The following is a 12,065-nucleotide window of genomic DNA, read 5'->3' on the forward strand; positions in this document are numbered from 1 at the left end:
GCCGAGTCACCGGACCGGCTCTCTGCTGGGCGGGGACGGGGACAGCGAAGGCTCCGGGCCTTCCCCCGGCTCCGGGGAGCGCTGAGCTCTGTCGGGCAGCCGCACCGCGGGACCAGATCACTAGAGCAGCCTTGCGCGGGAAGCCGGCACCAAAGCGCCCGAGCCGCCGCCTCCAGCCCGCGGGCGTCCCCCGTGCTCACCCCGACTCCGGAACGCCAGAGCCTCGGCCGCCCCTGAAGCCCCGCTCGGCGTGCGGGTCTCGAGCGGCACCGCACGCTCTTTTCCAGGCCCCCAACAAGGAGGGGCGCGCGGGGGGCCCCAGAAGCACCTCCCGCCAGCCCGCCCTCCCCCTTCCCCGCCCGCGCACCGGGTCCGCGCGGCGCCGCGCTGCGCTCGGATTCCGGGAGGAAAGCGCCGCGCGGTGTCCCTGGCGTCCTCAGTCCTGCCCCTCGAAGTGGAGATGCGCGAGAGGCAGGCGAGGGCGCGCAGCTCGTGAGACGCCGCGCCAGCCGGCACCATGCGCCTGCGGCCGCTGCCCTTCGTCGTGGTCCCCGGCTTGCTGCAGCTGGTGAGTGTCCGGCCCGCCGCGCGCCTAGCGCGCGGGGGACGCGTTTCGGCGGGAAAACTGCGTCCGTGGTCGACTCAGAAGCGGAGACTGAGGTTGCACGGGACCTCGGCGCTGGGAGCACGCGGGGTGGAAGGAGTTTGGGGTTGCTTTAGGGGTTGGAGGGGAAGAATCGCGGAATTTAACAGAGGGGACCTTGAGGCGGGTGGAGGGTTTAGCAAGGATTGGGACTTGAGGGCTGGGGTAAAGTGGGCAGAAAGTGGCCGGGGTAAGAAGATGCGAGAGGGGATGAGAGTAGAGGGGTACGATGAGGATGGTCTGAAAGATTTGCCTCCAGGCCAGAGTTTGAGGGGCTTGGTGGTTTTTGTGTTTCACACGGTATTTTGCCCGGATGCCTGCAGACACTCCTTTCAAACCGGGCATCGTGCATCCTTGTTCTCAGGGTCAGTTCGTAGCTCCTTGCTAGGGGAAACTTAGGCAAAAGACAGATTTAGGAATCCGGGGGAGATTGGATTTGTCTTCGTTTTCCGTCTGGCGCAGGGGACTGGGATGGGGTTTTGCGCCGGTGGGGTTGCGGGATGTAACTTTCACGCCCAACTCCATGCTGGAGCCCCCTCTTGGGAATATCTTACGCAGTATGCTGCGGAAGACCTCTCCCGCCTCGTCTGTCTGAGGGGGCACTGAGGCATATGAAGGCCGTGAGAGGGTGCTTCAGGGTTCTCCGGCGAGGCTTTGGGTGACTGTTAGTCCTTTAACTATCTTCTCTCCCTGCTTTTCCCGCGCGGCGCCGCGCTCTCCTCCTTCCGAAATATGCCTCCATAATATATGTATTGTTAGTTAATTATACTTAAGGGAGATCCCAAGTAAAACCTTCCAGAAGACAACTTTTAAAGTAAAATAGGGAAAGGGACTGCTTTCGCCTGTGGATTTCAATTGTTCTCTAGGTACTTAACCTTAATACAGTGCTGTTAAGGGTTTTCTCCAGGTTCCACGGTTTCTTTGGTCCTTCTACCTAAGATTTTGCTCAGTTAGCTATGGGCTGTTAAAACAAGGTTAAGGAAACCAAGCTGTCAGAAAATGATGATCTCTCCCTTTCTCCTCTCTTCTCTTCTCTCTTCTCTTCTCTCTTCTCTTCTCTTCTCTTCTCTTTCTCTTCCTTTCTCTTCTCTTTCTCTTCTCTCTATTATTTCCTTTTAGAGGGAAAGATCAACTAACTTAAGAAAGTTTCTCTGTGAGATGTATGATACTGTAGATGCCGAGGTACTTGCAAATTTTGAGGATGGAAGGGATTCTAAAAGGTCTTAGTGAAGGGGAGAGGATAAGGAAAGGCCTGTCCATTCTGGTTACAACAGAGATTAGCTTTACTTGCACAGCATTAGGTAAGAAATTCTTCAGTGACATCAAGAGGAAAATGCCTTGATGTTCCCAAATGTCCTTCATGGAGCCATCACATCCTGCCTATATACAATATTTCATGTTAAAATAAATTTTACATCTAAGGCATTGTGCATGCAACATATATGCCACATTAGACTTTAGTATCACTTGCTTTTTTAAATGTTTAAGCTGGATTCCAATAAAAGATGGTCTAACCAGCAGCATTTGTATGGTGTATATAAATAAAACTCCAAAGGCCTAGAGAAATCAGGTACTTAGGTAAGATTTTCAGGATATCTTCATGAATCTCTTAGTTAATTTAATTTTGCATTCAGTGATCCAACTGTGTATCTGTTCCGCTGTGTTAGACTCTTAAAGATGAGGAAATATATTTGGGCATATGATGGGAAAAAGTTCTTCTATCAGCCACCGTATTGGAAATGTTACTTTTTTTTTTTTTTTCACACCACCATAGTCAATAAGAAAGAGGAAATACATCTTGAAGGGATTATATATCCTCCTTAAGAGCTAGATTCTAATATTACAGCATAGATTGATTGATTCATTTTTAAGGAAGCTTATGTCAAATTCTAATCCGTTTTTGGATTGTGCTTGGGTTGTTATGTTTTTTTCTGGAGCACTTTATCATGGTAAGTGAGGTGTGAGCTGCAGCTGTGTGATAAGCACACATTCCTTACTCTGCCATCCTTTTGGACAATAAAAGGCTGTTTACATTCTCCACATTCTTAGAGCTGTTTCCAGCCACACAACACGAGGGGGTTAGGATGTGAGCTGAAAACAGAGTGACTGAGGAAGGTAGACCTAAATGAAACATTCCGCAGTCCCACCATGTACCCCACCCTGGCAGGTATCAAGGAGGGCAGGTCATAACTGGACCCTTTGGATGACTCACAGTTTTATTCTACCTTTTCCAAGCTGATATTGGACTTACTTGCTCAGTCCCAACAGCAAGTGGATAAAGTGTTTTCTAGATGTGAAAACTGGACTTTTAATTTTCTAGGAACTAGAAATAGTTGTATTTAGTAGATCTGCCATGGGGGGAGTGCAGAAGTGGGGGCAAGGTTGGATTATTGCTGGAATTGGATTTTATTTTTTCAACCACCTGGGCAACCTGAAGAATGTACTTTTTAAAACACGCTAAGTTTTTTAAACCAGTAGTGGATTCATTTGGGGATTTTTAAATTGAATTTTAAGAAAATGGTCTGTTTCATCAAAAACAGTCACGTGGAATTGGGTCCAAATAAGTCACTAACCACATGATACTGGTACAATAACTAGAATGTTTTTACTTGTTTTTGTAATACTTAAAATTTCTGAGAAAACAGTTGGATGAATTGGTAAATATTGCAGGTAGCCTATGAAGTACGTGCGTGTTACCTGCCCTTGTCCAGTTCTCCTTCCTGCGTCCAGTGTTTTAACAGATAGATTGCTCACCTAATTAATAGGATTGCTAGGCAGTTGCAAAATTTAAATATCAATCCTGAATGTATTATTTTCTCCGAAATCCTTATTCAGCAACCATTCTTTATTATAGTATTAACAACACATTATTTCTTTTCTGCCATCTAATGATGAGAAAATTAGCATTTGAAATTAATATTATAATATAATGAGTGTTATTTCCTGACATGATGCAAAGTAAAGACTTCTCCAGATGACAACTTCTTACAGATTTACATGATAATTTAGGACTCATAATAAGTGTGATTTTTGCCTTTAAGTAAAATGCAGATTGTAAAAGATTAAATTTGAATTTAAATAGATTATTAGCTTGAGTTTAAGTTAAAATTCAGTGATGATTTTAAAAATAAGTTTGTCATACATTTCAACTTGTTTTTCTGTGTTACAATGATTTTATAAAGTAAAATATAAATTAGAAGTGATGTAAGGTAGCGAATTTTTAGAATTCTATAAAATCAGAGCACTTGTGAGGAAAGGTGTTACAATTTTAAGTTTATCCTCATTGTGTAGTATCGTCCCACAAGAACTTCCTTTGTTTATCTTTTAATAAATTAATAATTTTAGGATTTGTTTACTATGATATTCATAACATATATTATTCTAAGCTCCGTATTTACAAGAAGTGGTAACTCATGACTGTCTTCCATTCAAAAATCGTAATTTCCCTCATACAGTTCTGATCAATAAACATCAAAACAGTATTTTGATAGGATCAATAGTCTCTTGGCGAGATGATGATAACGCACAGGCGTAAAAATATTGCCATATCATGGCTACGACTTAAGAGTTGACAGGGCATTACAATTAATTCCTCATTAAAAACACCGTTATCTTAGACGTTCTTAAAAATGAGAATTAGAATTAGACAGCTAAGTCCTCTATTCTCGCCATTCACCTCTCCGAGCCTGTTGTGTTCCCTTGGCCTGTTCTGAGATTCATGTTATCTGGTTCAGTGTTAAATGCCTTCCACATAGGAATCTGACTCCTCTTGGGAACTTATTTTATAGCTTAATAGATTTCCAAATGGAAAAGAAAAGCTTTCTTAATCTTCATTGTTGTTTGTTTTTCTTTAATATTCTTTTTGTATTGTTTTTGATTAATGATCAAAATGCTCAATAAGGCAGAAGGCTTTTTGGAAAACCTTTTAGAGGTTTTACGTTGTCAGCTTAAAATGTGTAGCTCTTGCAAATCGAATGAATTAAGAAATGTTGATTTTATAATACGTTGTCCACCTTTTACCTGTTAAAGAGCTAATCAATACATTTTGAATGATTTAGACATTTGGTAGTAGCAATCAAAGGTGAATATAAATGTGTCACAGGTTCGTGATTTTGTTAAAGCTCTAAGACTGTCTCTTACTGTTTATATATTCTGTGGACTCCTTTACCTGAAGCATTGCTGGGTAAGATTTGAAAAAAGAATTACAGCTGCACACTCAAGTGCCTACAGTTAGGGCTGTGTCAGCGTTTCTGTAGAGAATCTCATTTCTATCTTAGCCATAAGCATTATTGCTGGTAAGAAGTTGGCATTTAATATCTTGATCTGGGAGTCAGTTATTTTAAAGCTGCTTTAAAAAATTGGTCCAAATGATCTTGAGCACTCATCCATGTGAGGTTACTCTCGCAGTATTTGTACAGTACGGAAGACCATGATTTAATAAACTGATTTCTCTATTAGTCTGGCAAGACATTATAATGTTTAAATTATTTTAAATAATCCTTTTCCAATTAACCCATTTATTGCACTGTTGTAAGACTTTGAAACACTATTTCATCATAAGTGTTTTTTACTGTGCCAAAATCAGATGCCCTAATGATTATTTTTATGAGTTTTTACTTGCTAACAATCTACTTGATTTTTTAAAAATTATTTTTGAAATGACCAATGGTGTTAATACAACTCCATTCCTTATTTCAAAACCCTGTTCCATTAAAAAAAAGGATTTAAAACAATTCACAGCATAGATTTTCATATTATAGAAGGAATTCTAAGATATGATTGGAAACGTCCATTTTAGGTTATTTTTAATTTATGAAAATCTAGATAAAAACCTTCAAACAACTGTTTGGTTCATTGTGCTATAAGAGCAATATATAATAAGGGATTCTGTTTCTTTGTAGAATGACCATTAGAAATTCAAATGTCATTACCTAAACCCAAAAGCTACAAATCGTATTTTCCTTTTTTCCTAGCCAGATCATTTAAGAAGTTAAAATAATGTCTTTAAACTTGCCGTTCTTATCAATTTTGTCTGTCCTAGATTTATGGATGTACGGTAAGGGACAAGGGAAGTTTTGTATACTTAAATTACAACAATAATGCTGTCTTAAAGTTGGACATACTTACTATTTTCAAGTTTCTTCTATACAGTTTACCATGTTCTGTTCTCCCAATAAAACTATAAGATCAAGAGGGACATTTTAAATGTCTCCATTTGTGTATTGGAATGAACAATGCATTTGGTGTTCCATTTTTAAATAAATTGCACATTCAACAAATATTGACTGACTGGCTGTTTTGACCCAGACAACCACACCGAGACGACAGCAGACATTGGGGACGTACCAGTAAGCAGAGTAGGACTGGTCTGAGAGTGTGAGTATGTGGATGTGTGTGCACACATTTGTGTGTATGTGTCTTGTGCAAGTCCCTTAACAACCTCAACCCTTCATCTGTAAATGAAGTCATTAATGATAAAGTGGATGAAAAGTGCTTTCTTGCATCACTTTCCTTTTTATCATACAGTAACAGTGTTTCTGGATTTTTCTTTTTATGAATTATATCTTTAATTACTGTACAATTTAAAGTATGTCTTAATACAAACATAATTGTTTTAAAGATAAGTTTTACGTGGAGTTTATGCTGTGTAACCACATCACAAATGATATGTGTATTTAGAAGTAGATTTAAAACACTGCAAGATTGATTAATGTTATCACTGTTTATGGGAAGAGAAAATTAGTGAAAGTAGGCAAAGGGAATTGATGAACATTTATTTAACCCATATAATCAACAAAATCAATAAAATTTAAATTAAAATGGTGTATTCAGGCTTTTTCCCCCCGTGTATACTATTTTTAAATTGTAAATACTAAAATCTAGTTATTGCTTTAATTTAAATAAAAGTAAATTGATGCTGAGTTAAATTCTGATAATTAAGATAAACAACGTAACAGTGTGATACTGTACTTCAACCAGAAAATGATCCTGTGACTTTTGTACATATCAGTAGAATCCAGCCTATTTAAATCAGAAATAGTTTTAACTAACTAAAAAAGTTTCAGGAGTTTGGATATAAATGATATGGAAATTTTAAAAGAAAACCAACAAAGAACTGGCATGTGAGACCCTATCAAAGGTGGAGAAAATGTCAGTGGTCTTAACATTAGGAAACGAGCCATCTGAAACAGACCTACTAGTCCTGGGGTTCACTCCAATTACACATTAAACAATGTAAATGTCTTTAAAAATGAACCCTGATGGGGGCACCTGAGTGGCTCAGTGGGTTAAGTCTCTGCCTTCGGCTGAGGTCATGATCCTGGGGTTCTGGGATCGATCAAGCCCCGCATTGGGCTCTCTGCTTAGCAGGGAGCCTGCTTCCCCCTCTCTCTCTACCTGCCTCTCTGCCTACGTGTGACCTCTCTCTGTCAAATAAATTAAAAAAAAAAAAATGAACCCTGACATTGTGATATTACTGTTTGGGCCAGATGAGGTAAGTTTATGGTCATAAAAACACTTGTTTAATTCTCTTCATGCAAGAATATGCAAGATTATGACTTTCAAGCATTGTAGTATAATACTGACAATATAAAAATCTTATCAGTTTTACCTTAAGTTACATAGTTGTATATTTATTCATTCACAATAGTAACTTAAGAAATAGTCTAGATTATTTGCAGAGAGAGACCGCATGTTTAATTTATATGGTTCTATAAAGTCCATGTGATTTCCATTCCAGAATTCTACCCCTCGTTTGTGTGTGCAGACTTAACCACTGAAAGTATTTGATTGAGTATGACAATCGCATAACATTTTGAATGGATAATGTATACAATAAGAGAATAGGGACTCTAAAGAACTATTTAACCTTTTGCAGTAGTGATAACAATCATTTTTATTAACAAAGTCTTACATTTTGATAACCCAAAGAGAAGACAATTGGGATCAGTATAAAGAATATTGCTACGGAGATAAAAAAAAAAAAGGGAGGTGAGGTTTTCAAAGGTGTGTTTTCCATAACTGTGAATTCACCCGTTAATCCCTCGTCGATGACTCCCAAATTTGCACTCAGTCCCTGACCTGCTCTTCAGACTCCAAGACCATATCTCCATAGCTCCCTGTTCATTTTGACTCGGATGTTTTATTACCAACTCACACCCGCTCACCATGTTCAAAGTCACACACATCTTTTCTGAACAAGTGCCTTCTAACATTCATGGGTTCAGATCTTGAAGTCACAATCTCCCCCTTTTTAATGTCTGGTATCTTTGTGTTCAGACTGTGGAGACAAGTGACTCGGTATAAAGCGCTACATGGTTTACTAGATTCTTTTCCCATATGTGATCTCGTGTTTTATCTTCGCATCAGCTCTGAAAGGTAAGCAGAACAGTAATGACTTTGGTGCATCCACTTTGCAGATGAAGAAACAAAAGCGTTGAAGGTTTCAGAAAAGGGCTATAGATGAGGAAAAGATAGTTCAGCTCTAAGGTCAGGGCAGTATCCACTCACAGCAGAAGGTCATGAGATCTGACTTTGACCTCCAGAACGCCTCACTCTGTTCAGTATCCTTGCTGAGGTAGAAACCTCAACTCATTCATTTTAGGAAAGTTTTAAACAAGTTTGTCATAAAGTCAAAGAAGGTAAACACAACAAACAGGTTCTTGGATCATGTCCTTTGGTCAGCAGTTCCATTTAGAATTTAATCTCCCAGAGTCCAGTTTGCCAAGTACTTTGGCGAGTAAATGTATCTCCAGTTAGGATCAACCGAGGATCTGAGAGTTCCTCTAATTTCTCAAGATCTCAACCTACACCACTTGAGATAAAAAAGATGAACAGGAAGAGAGCAAAAGGTCTTAATTTCTGTTAAGGGCCACTTAATCCCAGTTGTCTAAGGGGAAGGTCGGAATGTGAGAAGGAGCCTGGGGGATGGGGCCGGGCTACATAGTAGGTACTTACCCTTGTGCAGAACTTGGGAGCATCCATATGTGATTGTTCTTTAGCAATAGCAAACTTCCTCTTGTTCTCCCTTCCCTTTCTTACATTTGTAAAGGTAGTATATTATTGACTCTCCATCTTGATCTCTTTGGATCTCTTTTTAACATTTCTATGCACAATCCCCTCCCCTCCACTTTTTGATTTCCATCCTAACTCTGGGCAACTGTAAATCTCCTGCAGAGAAGTACCCCCCCAGGTGCTGGTGTTGGATGCACCTTGCCAGGAAGCGCTCAGAGTCAGAATGTCCTTCTGTTCCCTTCCCTCCCCCTTCAGCCAACTTTTAACAAATGACTCACAGGTGCCAGGGTTGTCTTGCTCAGAGACTTGGCGGAATATTCCAGAGTTTCCTTTGAGGCAGCAGGTTGAATCTACCTCAAGTGGATTTTGCCTGAGATCATACATTTCCATGGCTTCCTTCCACTCTCTGACCTGCAGCTCCACGCTCTTACCAGACTTCCCTGGAACCTCTTCATTAGAAATCACTCGCTCGGGGTCTGCTTCTGGGGAAACCGACCTAAGATTTCTGTTTAAATGGTTTTTTTTAAATATTCATAAACTTTAAAATAGGTATTCTCATCCTTTTCTGCTTTCTGCCATCTCACAGTAAGAGATAATCACTATGAATAATTTAATGTGTATTTTTCCAGGAATTATGGATATGTATGCTTTTATCATAATTATATCAACACAACAATGTTCTATAACATTTTTTGTTATAGAATATATATTATGGCCATTTTTAGGTAATATAGAACAGCTTATATTTTTGAGGATTCATAGTATTTCATAGCATTGACATACCATAATGTATTTGATCAATCCCTTATTAATATTTTGACTGTTTTGAAGTTTTTGTATACACTTGTAAATATGTAAAATGAATTCCTAGAGTTGAAAATTCTGGTTCAATGCTGGGAATGTAAAATATGATTTTTGATAAATATAAATTGTCCCCTAATTGACAATACCAAAATAGAGTACCACACACAGTGTATTTGCACATGTGTGTTCCTATCTGGATAGTATTTTCTCTTTTTTTTAACTTTTCCAATCTATTAGAGGAAAATACCTCATTGTTTATAGGGAAGGTGAAATGTGTTTTCATATTTAACCATATGTATTTCTTATTCTTATTAATTTTCTTAATTTTTCCATTCTTTTTTTTCTACAACTTTAAATTTCTATGTCTTTTATATTGCTCTTGCACAATTGTTGTTTATTTTATTTTATTTTATTTATATGTTTATTTTTTAAAGATTTTATTTATTTATCTGACAGAGAGAGACACATGGAGAGAGGGAACACAAGCAGGGGGAGTGGGAGAGGGAGAAGCAGTCTCTCACTGAACAGGGAGCCCGATGTGGGACTTGATCCCAGGACTCCGGGATCATGACCTGAGCTGAAGGCAGACGTTTAAGGACTGAGCTACCCAGGCACCCTTGTTGTTTATTATTCCTTGGATAGTTTATACATTATGGGGTTGTTGTGGATACTGTTTCTATGCCTGACATTTTAAAATTATTTTTTGCTGGCACACAAGGAAAGATATTTATTTTAGTTTATTTATGTTTGTATGAGTTCTATTTCTGAACTAGATTATTTTTAATAATCCTTTAATTTGATTCTCTTGGATTTTACATATAGATAATTATATTACCTTATAATTATCTATATGTAAATAAATAATCTTATATTTGTCTCTTTAGTAAACATTGATGCCTCTTGAGTTAAAATCTATTCTCCTAGTGTACTGACACTGGGAAAGACAGAGTTCTTGTATTTCCAACTTCAGTGAACACTTCACTCAATATGTTTACTTTTAGCTTCTGGTAATCTATCAAGTTAAGAATATCCTTTTATATTGTACATTAAAATAAATTTGTTGATCTCAGAGGTCATTTTCAAATATGTTTTTAGCATCCTTCAAAATGATCATATTATTTTTAAAATGCTAACCTCTGTATATTTCTTATTTATATAACATAATTTTCCTAATATTTTTCCTAAAATTTTCCCAATATTAAGCTGTTTAAACCAAGTTAAATGATCTATATTTTAATACACTGGTACATGTGTTTTTATCTTCTTAGTATTTTATTTAGGAACATTGATAATAATACATAAGTAAAATACAGCAAAAGTGGTTTTACATCAGGATTATTTTAAGATCATAATTAGAAAGACTTCTATTTTTTTTCCGTAGTTCTGGGAGAAATTAAGATGAGAATTGCTTCTGCCTTGGAAGTTTGTTGGGAATCATTTTAATCCACTTGAGCCTTTTTGTTTCAGGAGAGCTCTATTAGAAACATTTAATTGCCATTATGACTACTTATCCCCTCAGATTTTTTTTCTTAAAAACTGTATTGAGCCCCTTTTGTTAATTTTAAAAGAAAAGTATGCATCTTTGCACATCTTCAAATTTATTTAGCATAATATCATATATGCTATTACTTTAATTTTTAAAAAATTTACTTCACATCTGTGAATTTACACCAAATCCCCCCCATCCCCCTGCCCCAACCAAGTTTGTGTGTTTGGGAATAGTAGTTGCTGGGGGACGGCCTTCATTCTTTTTGTAGATCTATGGCTGTAACTAGAAACTTTCTGTGGCAGATTCCAGAGTTAATTCTGTAAGCTGTCCAAGATGAATGAAGCCTCACGTTAAAGGGTGAGCATCTAGAGCCTCAACCCTCTTTCTGCTCACTGGAAGACATTGCAGCCTTCTGGGAACAGCCCTGGTCCCTGGGTGTGCTCCCCGCTCCCCCTGGGCTGAGCTTGATGGTGGGAAGAGGGTATTCGTTGGCGGGGGTGGTGGGGAGGGGTGGTTGGGAGTAAACCCCAGCTTACTGCTCAGGCGTTGTTCTTCTTTGTCTTTGATTACGGGCTGCTCAGCACATCTGGCTTTGCATCATTCTGATCCACTCTTCTTTCCTTCCTCTCGAGGTTCTCACATCTTGTGGACTCTTGGCCTCCTTTCCTCTTTCTAGCACCACTATGCATTCATTCTTGTTTTTGCACTCCTAGTTCATGTCATGGGACATTTGGGAGGGAGGCAAGGTAAATACATTCACTCAGCTTTCCCCATTGCAACTGGAAATCTTTTAGTCGTTTTTGGCTCATTTTTCTTCATCCCCTACAATATCCATTCAGTCACAAAATCCTATGAAATTTCCTTCCAAATCCTTCTGTAAACTGTCTCTTCCTCTCCACCTGGTGCCATTTCATCACTACAGCAGCCTCCTAGCTGGTCTACTTTATTCCAAAACAAGCCTTCTAAATTCACTCCATATGCCATAGAATCAGCTTTCTTAAATCCTCTTTTGATTTACTGTGTCACTCAACTTTTTTTTTTGAAGATTTTATTGTTTATTTGAGAGACAGAGTGAGTGAGAGAGAGAGAGCACATGAGCAGGGGCCAGAGGGAGAG

General features: G+C 38.8%; 1 protein-coding gene across 1 annotated transcript in view; it reads left to right on the forward strand.

Annotated features, from left to right (window-relative positions):
- The first annotated feature begins 475 nt into the window (after positions 1 to 475).
- The window catches only part of LOC111144366 (neurexophilin 2), a 110,628-nt gene continuing 99,038 nt past the window's right edge, over positions 476 to 12,065 (forward strand). The window contains exon 1 of the mRNA XM_022498641.1: positions 476 to 568. Within this exon, the coding sequence (XP_022354349.1) occupies positions 518 to 568 (51 nt within the window). The 5' untranslated portion in view covers positions 476 to 517. The remainder of the gene's footprint in view (positions 569 to 12,065) is intronic.

This window comes from Enhydra lutris, unplaced genomic scaffold (genome assembly GCF_002288905.1).
Source record: "Enhydra lutris kenyoni isolate GAN:26980312 unplaced genomic scaffold, ASM228890v2 scaffoldscaffold1, whole genome shotgun sequence".
Taxonomy (NCBI): Eukaryota; Metazoa; Chordata; class Mammalia; order Carnivora; family Mustelidae; genus Enhydra; species Enhydra lutris.